The sequence below is a fragment of the Capricornis sumatraensis genome, chromosome 9, assembly GCF_032405125.1.
Source record: "Capricornis sumatraensis isolate serow.1 chromosome 9, serow.2, whole genome shotgun sequence".
In the NCBI taxonomy this organism is placed as follows: Eukaryota; Metazoa; Chordata; class Mammalia; order Artiodactyla; family Bovidae; genus Capricornis; species Capricornis sumatraensis.
This window is the reverse complement of record NC_091077.1, coordinates 101,096,590-101,110,772: the sequence shown is the minus strand read 5'-3', so window position 1 is coordinate 101,110,772 and position 14,183 is coordinate 101,096,590. Positions and strand designations below refer to the sequence as shown.

Below are 14,183 nucleotides of genomic sequence, written 5' to 3'. Positions count from 1 at the left end.
TTTAGTGTGAAATTACAACATAGAACTTGGCCAACAGCTGTTGGAAAGAACATATAACAAAAAATACTTTGGAATAAAAAACTAAGCAGCTTAATATAAGAATATCCAAGAGGCCTCAGGTATACCTTTGGGGAGTCTCGTTGGGGGAGCATTTCTTGCCCAGGCATAGAGAATATTGGCTTTATCTGTACAGGTGCCTTCATCACAAAACCTGAAGAAGAAAATAAAGTAACTGTAAGGAAAGAGTCAGCTACTAAAATGCATAGATCTCTCCTCACGGGAGGAGCGGGGAGAGGAAGGTATTTGTAACTAAAGTCAAGAAAAGTACAATACACCATCATTAAACACCATCAATACACCATCATCATAGCCACATCAGCTTTAAGATCGTAATGAAGGCTGGAGCAAAGAACAGTTTTATATGTGAAAACAAGCACATATAAAGGGAAATTTGTTTGTTAGTTGCCCAATGTGAAACAGTCCTGTGAGGCAGATATATATTCAGTATGTCCATCCTTGGAATGTATTCGAGGTACTCAGGTAGAAAAGTAAGCATTACACGAAGAGTGTGTAAACCAAAGCTAACGCAGTGGAAATCTGGAACTGGACTAAAACAACATACGCACTTCCCATTCGGGGATCAGTGTAATTAATAGGCTTTTGGCCACAGAAACAAGCAGGACACAATGTCTACCCTTAGCAGGGGGAACAATGCAAGCACACCCCACCGACAGTTCTTGTGGCTCTTTCTAAAGTTTATGAATACTGGTTTCGCCATTTATAAATTGCTTCAAATCACTTAACCTTACAGAGCCTCAGTTTTCTGTCTTGTGAAACAGGGATCGTTATACTTACCCCAGAATTGTTCTGTAAATCAAATGATACATAAATGAAAGTACTTCATAAACCTCAAAGCACTATACCAGGGTAATGCATTATTTAGTAAAACATTCACTTTATCTAAAGACACTTTTGAGAGACAGCATTGCACGGTCAAAGAAGCACAAGCAGAAAGATGTATCTGGAGCTGAATCCCACAGCCTCCCCGTAAAAGGCATGTACCCGGGACACGCGCACCAGCCCTCAAAGGCCTGGTTTCTGCGTGGAAACCTCCCTGATGCGCTGTGGCGGTGACACGTGTAAGACACCAGCGCAGTAACCAGCACGTTGGTATCTATCTGGGAGATCCAGTTTCACAAATGGCAGGCTGTCTTGACTCCAAACCACACATTTTTTCCCCATGACATGACATCTCTTAGTTGGTTCTGTTATATAATTTGACTTGTTCAAAACACTGTTACGTGATACTTTCATGTTGCTTTTATAGATTTGTGTCTTGAGAAACTGGCACCAAGCAAGGTCAGAGTCAGGAATTTAGGCAGATCCGAGGACTGTCAAGGACAAGGACGAGGAAAATGCTTCTTGGCTGGGAGGCTGGCTCACACAGGAGAAAAATTGCACTGCCTATGGCCTGGAAGGGAAGTGAAGGTTTCCTAAACAGGTCAGAAACTAAGCCTAGAATCCCAGAGAACACCCAAGCCATCCTCAGTGGCTGAGATTCCTAACGTGCTTCCTGCTTACAGCCAGAAGTGGGGGCAGACGACAGGCAGGACATGCAGACGACTGTTACTTGTCTGAATCAAGGCCACAGAACCAGGACGTCTCCATAAGGCTATGTTGAGCAAATGTTCTTGCGTCTCTAAATCAGGCTGCAGAAAGAAACTGGGTGACATGCAGTGTAAAACACGTCCACCAGTGGTTTCTTACTGTTCACTGTCAAGAACAATATACTTATGATGAAGCAGCCTCACCACATGAGACGTGCATTGGAACAAGTGTCTGTGACAGCCTTGTGCCAACTGTGCTAAAACGCTTGGGGTGTTGGATGGTACCCAAGAGCAGAATTTCCCTCCGTGGCCTCACGCTATAATAGATTAAGAAATGAGATTGTCAGATGTGGTGTACTTGGTATTTCACTGCTGGGAGCTACTAAAATTTAAAGATCTGCATGGCAATTTTCACAGTTTTCAAGAAAGGTCATAAATATGCAAGTGCCTAACATCCATGTGATGCCAGTCTCAGGTTAAACAAGATAATTGTTTCCTCTGATATGAAAGTCAGGTCAGTGTATGACTAGAAAGAACTAGAATGAAATATACCAGAAAAAACTGGTTTAGTAAAGTTTTCTAAGCAAAGTCAAAGATATCTAAGCTATGTGTTTGATTAAAGTCATTTGCTGGCATAAATTCTTTCACATACTTCCCCAAAATAACACCAAAATTAAAATTAAACATTGTAGCATAACACAGGAGGCTTTTATGATCTGGGCCCTTGTTATATCACCAGGGGGGGGAAAAAAAAAACAAAACCCTTTTCAGTCATGCCAAGTTTCTGGTAGTTTCTAATCTCTCTCCCCCACTGTTCTCTCTTCTGGGAAAACCCCTTCCCCAACTCTCTGCCTAACAATCTTGTACTCATTTTCTCATCCAAGATTCAATTAAACTATTCCTCCTCAAGGACACTTCCTCTGATGAGAATCCCGCCAACTTGCATTCTTTGAGGACAGCAGGCCTCCTAAGTATCGGCTTGCTTATCTCCTCTCCAACCAGATTGTGTAGACTTTGAGGTTTTGTTCCTCTCTGTCACCCTGTACTCCCAGCACCTGCAGCCTTGCAAGGCATTTAGTAAATATTCACAAAATGTCTGGAGAATTTCATTTCTAAAGTCTTTTTATATACAAACACATAGATCATTGAATTGGCCTAAGTTTTATTGTATTGTCAAGTATAACATTTAAAAAATCTTTAGTTGAAAAGTTAACTAAGATATGAAAAAGCAATTTTGAATTATCATCTGCCTGGTATTTTGTACCAAGCAGCTCATACTCTCATAAGAACATTCCAGGTAGGTTATACTTTACAGCTGAAAAAGCTCAGAGAGTTTAAGAAACTGTCAAAAGGTCACACAGCCACATCATGGCTCAAAGCTCTGTCTGTCACCCTCCTTTATATCTCTAGTTATGAGACTGACTGACGCACAGAGACTTCATGGTATTATAAAGATCAGCTTTGATGATTACTATCGTACCCGAACTAAGTTGCAATTTGAGTATGTAATCCTGACATCGATTTTAGATAAAATAAATTCTGACTTGTTTGCAAAATGACAAAATGATTTTATATTTCATGGCCTTTTCAGGTCTGGTAAAAGAAGAGCTCCAAAAGCAAACTTTGATTTGAGTTTAAAATCCTATTTTATGATTTTTTAAAAATTATATATAATTCAAGGTTGAGTAAAGAATGTCTCACTGGAGGGCTTGGGGATAGTGAAATTCATTCTAAAACTTAATGTGTGAGAGGACTAAGTGAAGAGGAAAAACAAGAGGCCAAGAGAAATGAGTCCTACAATGGATAACATAAAAGAGTAACAGAACGTTTGGATAAACTCTGCACCTTTTCATGGTCAAATTTACATTTCTCATTTTAAATGAAAACAGTTGTCACACTTTCTCTACATATTAATAAAATGACCAACAAGATAAAGATAGCATTGCATATGTGGACTTTCCAAAAAGGGTCCTATAAAACTAGTGAGAATTTTTACGATTCTTATTAAGAGGAAGAAGGGTATTAAGGTTAGGAGGCAAAGTAACCCTTGATCAATGGCTGTTGTAATTTCAGGCCTCATCGATCAAGTTTCTTATTCTTATAATTCTAGGGGCTTCTCCTAAAGGCTCCTCTAGATTAGACCAATTAATTGTGAAAAGATTCTCATAGCTCCCTAGTGGTTTCTTAGTATTCATAGGAAAAATGATAAGAATTAACATTTGAAAATAAAACTACTCTGGATTCTTGGATCTTTGCTGTAGAACTTTTTCACCTCTAATCCATGGGGAACCATTCAGATGGCATGAATATTTCCAGACTATGCCAAGCTCTGAAAAGTGCTAGCCTGTCATCTTGAATTACACTAATAAAGCACAAATGACTGTTAAAGTACTCCTCTGGTTCTATCTGTTAAACACTAGTTAAAATCCAGTTATTTAGGGAAAATCAGAACTGATAAATCATTTCTACCTTTGTCTGAAAAAAAATTTTTTTTAACACAATTGGCATGCCCTAAAGTTAAGTCTGTATGGTCTTCAATTTCAATTTTAATGCATTAAGTATTAAAGAGAATCACAGGAAAATGAATCCAAAGTTAGAAAGCTTCTTTAAGAAACACTTATAAAATCAATGACATTATATGGTATGTCTTTACTTTTCAAAACTGCATCCAGCATGAATCAGGAATTCAATTTCATCAACTGCTTTATAAACCCAGAGCACGTATTTCCCAATTTAGACAAATCCTATGTGAATTTCAGTGCAATGGGTATACGTCAACCAGGGAATCCTCCAGGTGGCTCAGATGGTAATGAATCTGCCTGCAATGCAGGGTATACATTAATACAGTAATTAGAAGGATGCCTGCATGCCTGCTCATTGTGTGTGACTGTTTGTGACCCTATGGACTGTAGCCCATAGGGCTCCTCTGTCTATGGGATTCTCCAGGCAAGATTACTGGAATGGGTTGCCATGCCCTCCTCCAAGGGATCTTCCTGACCCAGGGATTGAACCCGAGTCTCTTACCTATCCCGCACTGGCAAGTGGGTTCTTTACCACTAGCACCGCCTGGGAAGCCCAATAGGAAGGATAGTTCTCAGAAGGTAAAGAATCCGCCTGCAATAGGGAGACCTGGATTCAACCCTTGGGATGGGAAGATCCCCTGGAGAAGGAAATGGCAACCCACCCCAGTACTCTTGCCTAGAGAATTCCGTGGACAGAGGACCAGTATTCTTGCCTGGAGAATCCAATGGACAGGGGAGCCACGGTCCATGGGGTTGCAAAGAGTTGGACACGACTGAGCAACTAACACTTTCATTTTAATGCAGAAGCTAAATAGAAGCAATATTTAAAAGGAACCAGTCTGAAAAATAGCATCACAATATCCAGGCATCACTCTCACTCCCCACTCTGACCTACCCCTCTCCATCATCAGATCAGAGAGGCTATAAAGTCTACAAGAGCAGACGTGTAAGTGTTTTATTCACACCAAATTCTCAGTGCCTAAGAATGCCCTTGATACATAGTGGGTGGTTAACAAATATCATATTAATAAATGAATAATGATAATAGTTACCACTTTTTAAGTACTTCTATGTGCCAGGCACTGAACCAGCCATATTACTTACACCCCCTCCCTTACTCTTCCTGCTGGCCCAAGCAGGCAGGATTAGTAGCCCCATTTTATAGACGAGGAAACAGACCAATGTTTATTACACCTAGCAAGCAGGAGAATTGAGATTTGAACCCAAGATGCCCTCATTTCAAAGTTCCAGCTCTATATTAAATGTAACTGTACTGTGCTTTATTTTTTTGGGCTCCAAAATCACTGCAGATGGTGACTGCAGCCATGAAATTAAAAGACGCTTGCTCTTTGGAAGAAAAGCCATGACAAACCTAGACAGCACATTACAAAGCAGAGCTATCACTCTGCCAACAAAGGTCCGTCTAGTCAAAGCTACGGTTTTTCCCAGGAGTCATGTATGGATGTGAGAGTTGGACCATAAAGAAGGCTGAGCACTAAAGAATTGATGCTTTTGAACTGTGGTGTTGGAGAAGACTCTTGAGAGTCCCTTGGACAGAAAGGAGATCAAACCAGTCCAATTCTGAAGAAAATCAATCCTGAGTATCCAGTGGAGGGACTGATGCTGAGGCTGAAGCTCCAATACTTTGGCCACCTGATGGAGGATCAAAGTAGCTGACTCATTGGAAAAGACCCTGATGTTGGGAAAGATTGAGGGCAGGAGGAGAAGGGGATGACAGAGGATGAGATGGTTGGATGGCATCACTGACTCAATGGACATGAGTTTGAGCATGCTCCAGGAGATTGTGAAAGACAAGGAAGCCTGGCGTGCTGCAGGCCACGGGGTGGCAAAGAGTCAGACACGACTGAGCGACTGAACAACAACATAACACTGCTACCCTAGTGACCATAAACAATCATCTTGTGAAAACATACTAATGTTTTAAATCACGTGATGTTAGTTTCTGTTGAAACCATCAAGATGGTTACAACCATGCCATTCCATTTTATTAAAACTGACACTAGTCCACTAAGAAGTGACCAGTTGCTAAGGAACTGCTATCGACACCTCTAACACAGGCACCTAAAAAGTAGCCGAGGAATATGACCACTGGTGACTAGAACTTAGAGCAAGATGCCAACTATATTTTAATGAAGATTCTTTATACTATTTGGATGTGCAAAATAACATGAATCTATTACAAACTTAAAGTAGGAAAAGGAAATGGATACAATTAATTTTAGCCTAGCAGTAACTTATGTCTGGAGAAGGCAGTGGCAACCCACTCCAGTACTCTTGCCTGGAAAATCCCATGGACGGAGGAGCCTGGTGGGCTGCAGTCCATGGGGTCACTAAGAGTCGGACATGACTGAGCGACTTGACTTTCACTTTTCACTTTCATGCACTGGAGAAGGAAATGGCAACCCACTCCAGTGTTCTTGCCTGGAGAATCCCAGGGATAGGGAGCCTGGTGGGCTGCAGTCAATGGGGTCATACAGAGTCAGACATGACTGAAGCAACTCAGCAGCAGCAGCAGCAACTTATGTCTAACTTTGCTGCTACAATCAAAGACACATTTTATAGTACTTAGAACAAGGATGGCACAGATTTTGAAGATTGTTATTTTTATTTATACTGACAATATATTATGTATGTTAAACTTTAGAAGCTACACTATGGCAAAAGAAACAAAGAGGGGCACCTGGTGAATCTTGCTGCGTAGCCTATAGATGACAAGTAGCTAGGATGCGGAGAGGCTGCCGAATGTCAGCATAGGCAAATACCACTCTCGACCAAAAACCCATTATCATCATAAGGGAGGCAACAAAGCTGCATACTCATCTGGGAAGTAACATCCCCCTAAAAAAGAAACCAGTCATTTAAATGAGTATCCAAGCAGAGTGTCTCACATATTCTCTATATGTATATTTGCATTTTAGCTACTTTTCTTTCTCCCCTCATCAGCATCTGTAACCTTGTGGAGACAGTGGCATTTAAAAAAAACACAGCAGGTGGTTAATAAATAGAAGCAGTTGAAAGGAATTTAAGCTAAAGCTTCATAGGATGGTAAAGCACTACCGCTTCAGCTAGAGAATGAGTCCACATTAGAACAGCTGGAAAGAGCCTCATTTAACCAGCCGGAATTCTTCTTTCCAAAAAAGATTTAACAACCCGTAGAAGCACCCTTAGATCTGTAAAGTGTAGCTGGTCATAAGCGTCATTAGAAAGAGTTTTCAAATCCAATATTAATTCCTAAGACTGAAAACAATCATTTTAACTCAACATAGATGATCATGTCAAAGTACAAGGCGCAATACAGAAGAAGCCCCTTTGCTTCAATCACCCAATATTGTGAACACACAATCTTGGGGTCTGCAGTCACAAACTGTCTTGAGCCCTAAGTCCTGTGCTTAGTTCAGTTCAGTTGCTCAGTCATGTCTGACTCTTTGCAACTCCATGGACTGCAGCACGCCAGGCTTCCTTGTCCATCATGAACTCCCAGAGCTTACTCAAACTCATGTCCATTGAGTCGGTGACATCATCCAACCATCTCATCCTCTGTCATCCCCTTCTCCTCACCCCTTCAATCTTTCCCAGCATCAGGGTCTTTTCTAATGAGTCAGCTCTTCACATCAGGTGGCCAAACTATGGGAGTTTCAGTTTCAACATCAGTCCGTCCAGTGAATATTCAGGACCGATTTCCTTTAGGATGGACAGGTTGGATCTCCTTGCAGTCCGAGGGACTCTCAAGAGTCTTCTCCAACACCACAGTTCAAAAGCATCAATTCTTCAGTGCTCAGCTTTCTTTACAGTCCAACTCACACATCCATACATGACTCCTGGAAAAACCATGGCTTTGACTAGATGGATTGAATAGATACACAGAATTTCCAAGATCTAAAATTTACCATATTTTCATGGAGAGTGGGAATACATCTTTTAATATCTAAACTACCTAGTTTTCAGCACCTCATTTTCTGACCTCATTTTCACTTACTGACCTCTAAAAGCCCCAGACAGTATCTGCTCAGTTATGGCTCCAAATCAGCCAACAAGTCTGGGGAGCTTGGAACTGCTGCACTTTGACCTAAGCCTGCAAGTACAAATGCGGTCCAGCCAATCGAGCTCTTGCTCTGCTTACTCGTCCTGGGGCCATTACTCCCCCTTGGTCCCTAGATGCAGCTGTCTCCTCCTTTAAAAGTCTAGGAAGGAAGGGATGAGAGTTCCCTCTAATAGGTACTGCTGCCTTCCTGCCATGGGCCAGCAGAGCGGCTGCTTTTCCATCAGCTGGTTATGTGCATCCTCAAGAGGTATGTTAATTTACAATTGAGCACCAGGCCCACTCTAACTATAAAGGGACCACCCCACAGTATATTAAAAGGTTCACATCAATGTATGCAATTTAAATGCACATGCATATAATTAACTAGACACATTACCAGTGTGAGCTGCTAATTTGGAATGAGACACAAAAGACTGAAATATGTGCAGAGGTGAAAAAAACAAACTTTAAAATGACTACATAATGAAAACTGCTTCATGCTGTGTCTACTGTTTTCATGTAAGCTTAATACAACTGTAAATATATTTTAATGAACAGTAGAAAGAGGCAATTACAGAGAGCAAAGGAGGGCAGCACCACAGTGAAACATCATCAGAATGGCTCTTGGCCCTCATATTAAAAGTGCTGCCTGAAGACAGGGGGTGAATTATGACTTCATAATTTCCGGGGGAAAATGTTTATTACACACACACACCTATTTGCCAACTTGCTGGCAGTGAAAATAAAACACTAGCGTGAAAGCAGGGGGAAATCCTAGCTAACAAACAGAGAAGGGAGGAGATCTGAACTTGATGTTTTGGGCATCAACAAAAAAAAAAGAATCACAGGGAATCCACCATACAACAGTGTGAATCAGCCGTAAATATACATTTGTCCCCTCCCTCTTTGAACCTCTCTTCCACCTCTCCCCCCTGTGCACCCCTCTAGGGTGTCACAGAGCACCAGGATGAACTCCCTTGTGTTATCAGCAACTTCCTGTTAGCTATCTATTTTACATATGGTAACGCACATGTTTCAGTGTCCCTCTCTCAATTCACCCTAGCCCTAAAGAAAAGTGAAAGTGTTAGTCACTTAGTTCTGTCTGACTCTTGGCAACCCCACAGATTGTGGCCCACCAAGCTTCTCTGTCCGTGGAATTCTCTAGGCAAGAATACTAGAGTGGGTAACCATTCCTTTTTCCAGGGAATCTTAATGCAGGGATCAAACCCAGGTCTCCTGCATTGCAGGCAGATTCTTTACCATCTGAGCCACCAGGAAGCCCTAATACAACAATGTAAAGCAATTATCTTCCAATTAAAAATAAACTTCATATAAAATAAAGAGAAATGTAACACATAAAACTTAAAGAAATAGAAAAACTGGAGTTCTTTATTAAACTTAGAACCATGAGGAAATTAAACAGTTTAACAGGGCTCAAGGTAAAAGAAGGTGGTCTAAGACACTGTGTAAAACGCTAATTTTTGCTATAACCCCTCCAGTTGGACTCAATCCTTAGCACTCCTTTTCACATTTTTTCTCTTTATATAATTTTATATGTGACAGAATAAAGAAACACATTTTTAAATTAATGAAATTAACCAATCTAAATGGAACAAAATATTTTTTCCAAACCGTAAAAATAAATTATTTTTACAAGTTGAAAAAGTAGTGACCCTAAGAAATCAATGGAAAATATTCTTGGAGCCACACTGAGGTTTACAACCCAGGAAGCAGTCTCGGAGAACTGCTTGGGAACGGTAGGTGGGGCAGTCAGTACATACGTGCTTTTGCTGCAGGGAGTGTGTGCAACCAAGCACACAACTCAGGACAAGGTTGCTGCTAGTCGTGAGGAACAGACATCTTAGTTAATGCTGTAAATGCTTTTCTATGTATGGGAGGATGCAAGAAACTGAGTCATAAAGTTCCCTCCTCCCCAAAATGTCTATCTGAGGGCCAGTTGTGCCAGTTTGCCCAGAGCACAAGGGGCCTTCGCCTGGGGTCCTGACGTCGCAAGGGTCTTGACCCTTCACAAGGGTCCTGACCTTCACCCTGAATTCCTGGCTTCCTGACTTCACAAGGGTCCCAACCTTTCACAAGGGTCCTGACTTTCGCCCTGAATTCCTGGGGTCCTGACTTCGCAAGGGTCCCGACCATTCACAAGGGTCCTGACTTTCGCCCTGAATTCCTTTCAGGGTGTACTGCAGGGGAGAGACTGCAATGGCCAATGACCTGAATCCCGTAGAACTGGATGGTGGGCAATATTCTTTATTTTACAAGCCCTTCTCTTTCAGTCCTAATTTGCACCAAGGTTTGGGAGGCATTCTGTGACCAGTTTGTCCCATGATGCTCAGAATGTTCATTCCCAGATCAGGAAAACATTTTCTTGATAACAAGAAACATTTTCTTGAAAACATTTTCTCAAGGTGCTATTACTGGGCCTCACCCTGTAACCCAAAGCCCAGAGCCTCTGGCCCATCTGTCTTCCTAGTCTGTCTGTTACAGTCCAGGAAACGGTTTTCTCCTGTCGCTTCTTCCCATATCTAGAGTGACACTATTACAACCATTGATCTTACAGGTCTATATATTTGATGAATGGTTTCAAGTTGCCTAATCATCATTAGTTTTATCTGAGGCTCAGGCACATATCTGGAAGGGTAATGAACAATTACCTTGTAAAACAGGTGGAACACAAATAATATTGCTAGTGACATAGATAAGGTTCGTAAGTAAGTATTTCAGGATTTCCATTAGGTATAGCCCCAGCATCTCCCAGACTGTCTGATCATCAGTTCTATACCAATCTCTGTCTTTAAGGGAAATGATATATTGGCATTAGACATAAAGTTCACCAAAGATGTCTGCAGGTACATGGTGGGTTGTGGGTCATTGTGAGCCCTGACGGGACTGAGAAAGGAAAGTTATTTTCTAAAGAAGTACATGACAGCTGCCAGGAGAAGAAAAACTAGTCTTTATCCCTGACCAGGTATTTTAATCCCAATTTCAACTGGGGAGGTCTGATTAATACACAAAGCAGGTGCACAATGCACACTAGAGTGGAGGGGGGAGACCAAAGGGCCCAGAAAACAAACAATTGTTTACATTTTCCTTCTCTTGCCTTAAAAGGTGGATTTTTAATCTCATCATGGTATTAAATATCCTCTTCACTTTATCTTCTTTCACTAAAACAGTTTTGTATTCTCAAATTGATTTCCTCAGAGTGTGAATGAGTTCTTGATGTTCTTACACATTAAAAACCACTGCTGGTATCATAACCAAAAATATATGTGAAAGTTTGGGAATCTTCATTTAAGTACTGTCTATATCTTGGAGCAACTGAAGAATAGATTTGCAACTGTAAAATGAGTGTGATAAATTCCATGACTCAGACAATGCAGAAAAACAATGCAAGGCTTTTGCCACTGATAGATTTTTGTTATTAGAATTATAATTCAGGTGGGAGGATAAGAAGCTAAGCAGTTGGAAAATATCTGCTGACTGTCTGAGCCTGAGGGGCATCAGGGGTAGGGTGTAGGGGATGTTTCTGTGAAGCAACTGAAAAGTTCAGCTGTGAGCTCTAATGTGCTAAATGGTAGTGTTAGTCGCTCAGCCATGTCCGATTCTTTTCGACCTCACAGACTGTAGCCCACCAGCATCTTCTGACCATGGGATTCTCCAGGCAAAATACTCGAGTGGGCTGCCATTCCCTTCTCCAGGGGCTCTTCCCAACTCAGGGGTCAAACTGGGGGTTTCCTGCATTGCAAGCAGATTCTTTACCATCTGAGTCACCAGGCAAGCCAAAAAGATGCGTGGATTTTGCCAAATATTGGAGGATAAAAAGTCTACCTCATTTTTAAATGGAGAATAGGGCTAGACTGAGAAAGCCAAAGTCACTAAACAGTTTTACTTAAAGTACATTTCCTAGCTTGCATATTAAACAGATCCTACATTTATGAAGGGAAAAAAATCCTACTTTTAAATGCTAGATGAACACTTTGAGCTGGTTAAAAGCATCAATTATTGTCCATGATATATGGTTAGAACGTCAATTATAACTAACCTATAGATTCACAGGGAATATGGGCTGCAAGACAGATTTTAAAAGTCCATTTGAAATGATGTGGGTATAATGCTGTTAAGAATTCTAATTACTCAGTGATGCAACTCAATGGCAAAACACAGTGGCCTGCCTGCTTGAGATGAGTCAACCGGTATGACTCATTCATGTCTCGAACTCCTGATACTGATGCCTTCCCAATTTGACTCAGTATGTGCATGCAATTTATATTCATAGATTTATGAAAGTTTAGAGCACAGAGGAATTCTGTAAATGATCTAGTGTCAGTCCCTTGCTACAGTGAAAAAATCAAGGCCAGCCCACATGGAATAAATAATTTAACAACAGAATCTAGATAGTTCATTACACATTTACTCTACATGATGCCTTCCAAGTAATAATTTTAGCAAACAAACAAACAAAAAAATACTGCAGCAATTACTTTTCTCAAAATGGCTGTTTTCACTTTCACATACATTTTTCTTTGAACTTTTTCCCCAGCCTGGAAGTCTTTTGGAAAATATATTTTATAAACTTAATTTCAAAATAGTACATTTAAGGATATTAATATTTTAAAAGAGTTAAAATAATATGTTTGTTTTGATATTCCCTGAACATGAAAATGGTGAACCAAGCTTCGTTCATTTTATTTAATTTTTCTTAACAATTAAAGCCATGATAACATTTCAGTGCTTTTTTTCACTCATTCTCTTGAATTACGGTCAAGCTAAAGTAGATTTTAAAAGCTTACATACCCTCTAGCTATTTTCACTAATTCTAATTCAAAGGTAAATATCGCTCATTTCACAAGAAATATTTTTAAAACGTAAAAACCAGAATACATGATTTGCTGAACAAGATTCAGAAAAAGCTGTCACAGAATAATCTTTTAATCCCCAGGATTTTATTTACAAAAATTTACTAAACAGCAAAATCTGGAATGTTGATATCACAGGGTATTAACTGTGATTTGCTGACTCCATTTTTCCATACACCCAGTCATGTGAGCTGGCTTCCTAAGCGATACGCCCCTTTCCTCAAATAACTTAAGACTATTAACAAATGCTCTGATGGTACTTGGTCCATGGAGATTTCCACTAATTGCCCTGTGTTTTTAACAGTTCCAAATACATATTACAATTGTTTATTATAAAAGTGGCTAGAAAGTAGCTGCTGTGTGCCTTGAATTAGCCTGATGACTATTAGGGCGTGCAGAGAAAGGTCTATCAATCTCTGTGACTATGCAGGGGCAGGAGCAAGAGCGGTCCCTTTCCAAATGCAAAGCAGGACACACCGGTCATTCTGGTCTGCTAAATACGCAACAGTGATTCTGGCTAGAGGTGCAAAATATGAGGCTGAAAATGCACGGCTATTTTCAAAGATCACCGATCTTCATGAACTCCCAGAGGATAAAATGAAAGGAAAGATCTCACCACAATTATGCTGTAAGCTTCTGGGGGCGGAAAATATATCTGTTTATCTGAGAACATCCCCCAGCACCTGCTGCAGTATTGGCATATAACAGACACTTTAATAGATGTTTATTGACTGTTCATGACATGATATTAAGATTCACCGCAGTGATTAAAATAGATTCTAAAACTGCAACAGTTACTTGAATAAATGGGAGGCAGTGTGGTAAAACAGGAATAACTTTGGATTTGGAACCAGACAACCCAGGGTTCAGTCCTGGTGTGACTCCAGCCAGCCGTGTTACCTTGCGCAAGTCACTGACTCTTTGAGCTTCAGACTCCTCATCTCTGAAGCAGGGTAACAGCTCCTTGAAGAGACACTTAGCCAAAATTTTCGTTTCCATTTTAAATGGTGTATATAGGCCAACTAGCACAGTATATGGGATAAGAGGACTCAACAAACAGATCCATGGTACTCTTTGGGTTGAATCATGACTTAAAAAAATAAACATCAGGGTATCCATCATCTCGGTTTCAGTCTTTCTC

At 40.6% G+C, this 14,183-nt stretch overlaps 1 protein-coding gene across 13 annotated transcripts in view; it reads right to left on the bottom strand.

The window, feature by feature from the left end:
- PAM (peptidylglycine alpha-amidating monooxygenase) overlaps positions 1–14,183 on the bottom strand; it is a 173,311-nt gene that overhangs the window by 105,820 nt on the left and 53,308 nt on the right. For all 13 annotated transcript variants that reach the window (XM_068980032.1, XM_068980033.1, XM_068980034.1 and 10 more), the window contains exon 5: positions 126–211. In XM_068980032.1, the coding sequence (XP_068836133.1) occupies positions 126–211 (86 nt within the window). The remainder of the gene's footprint in view (positions 1–125; positions 212–14,183) is intronic.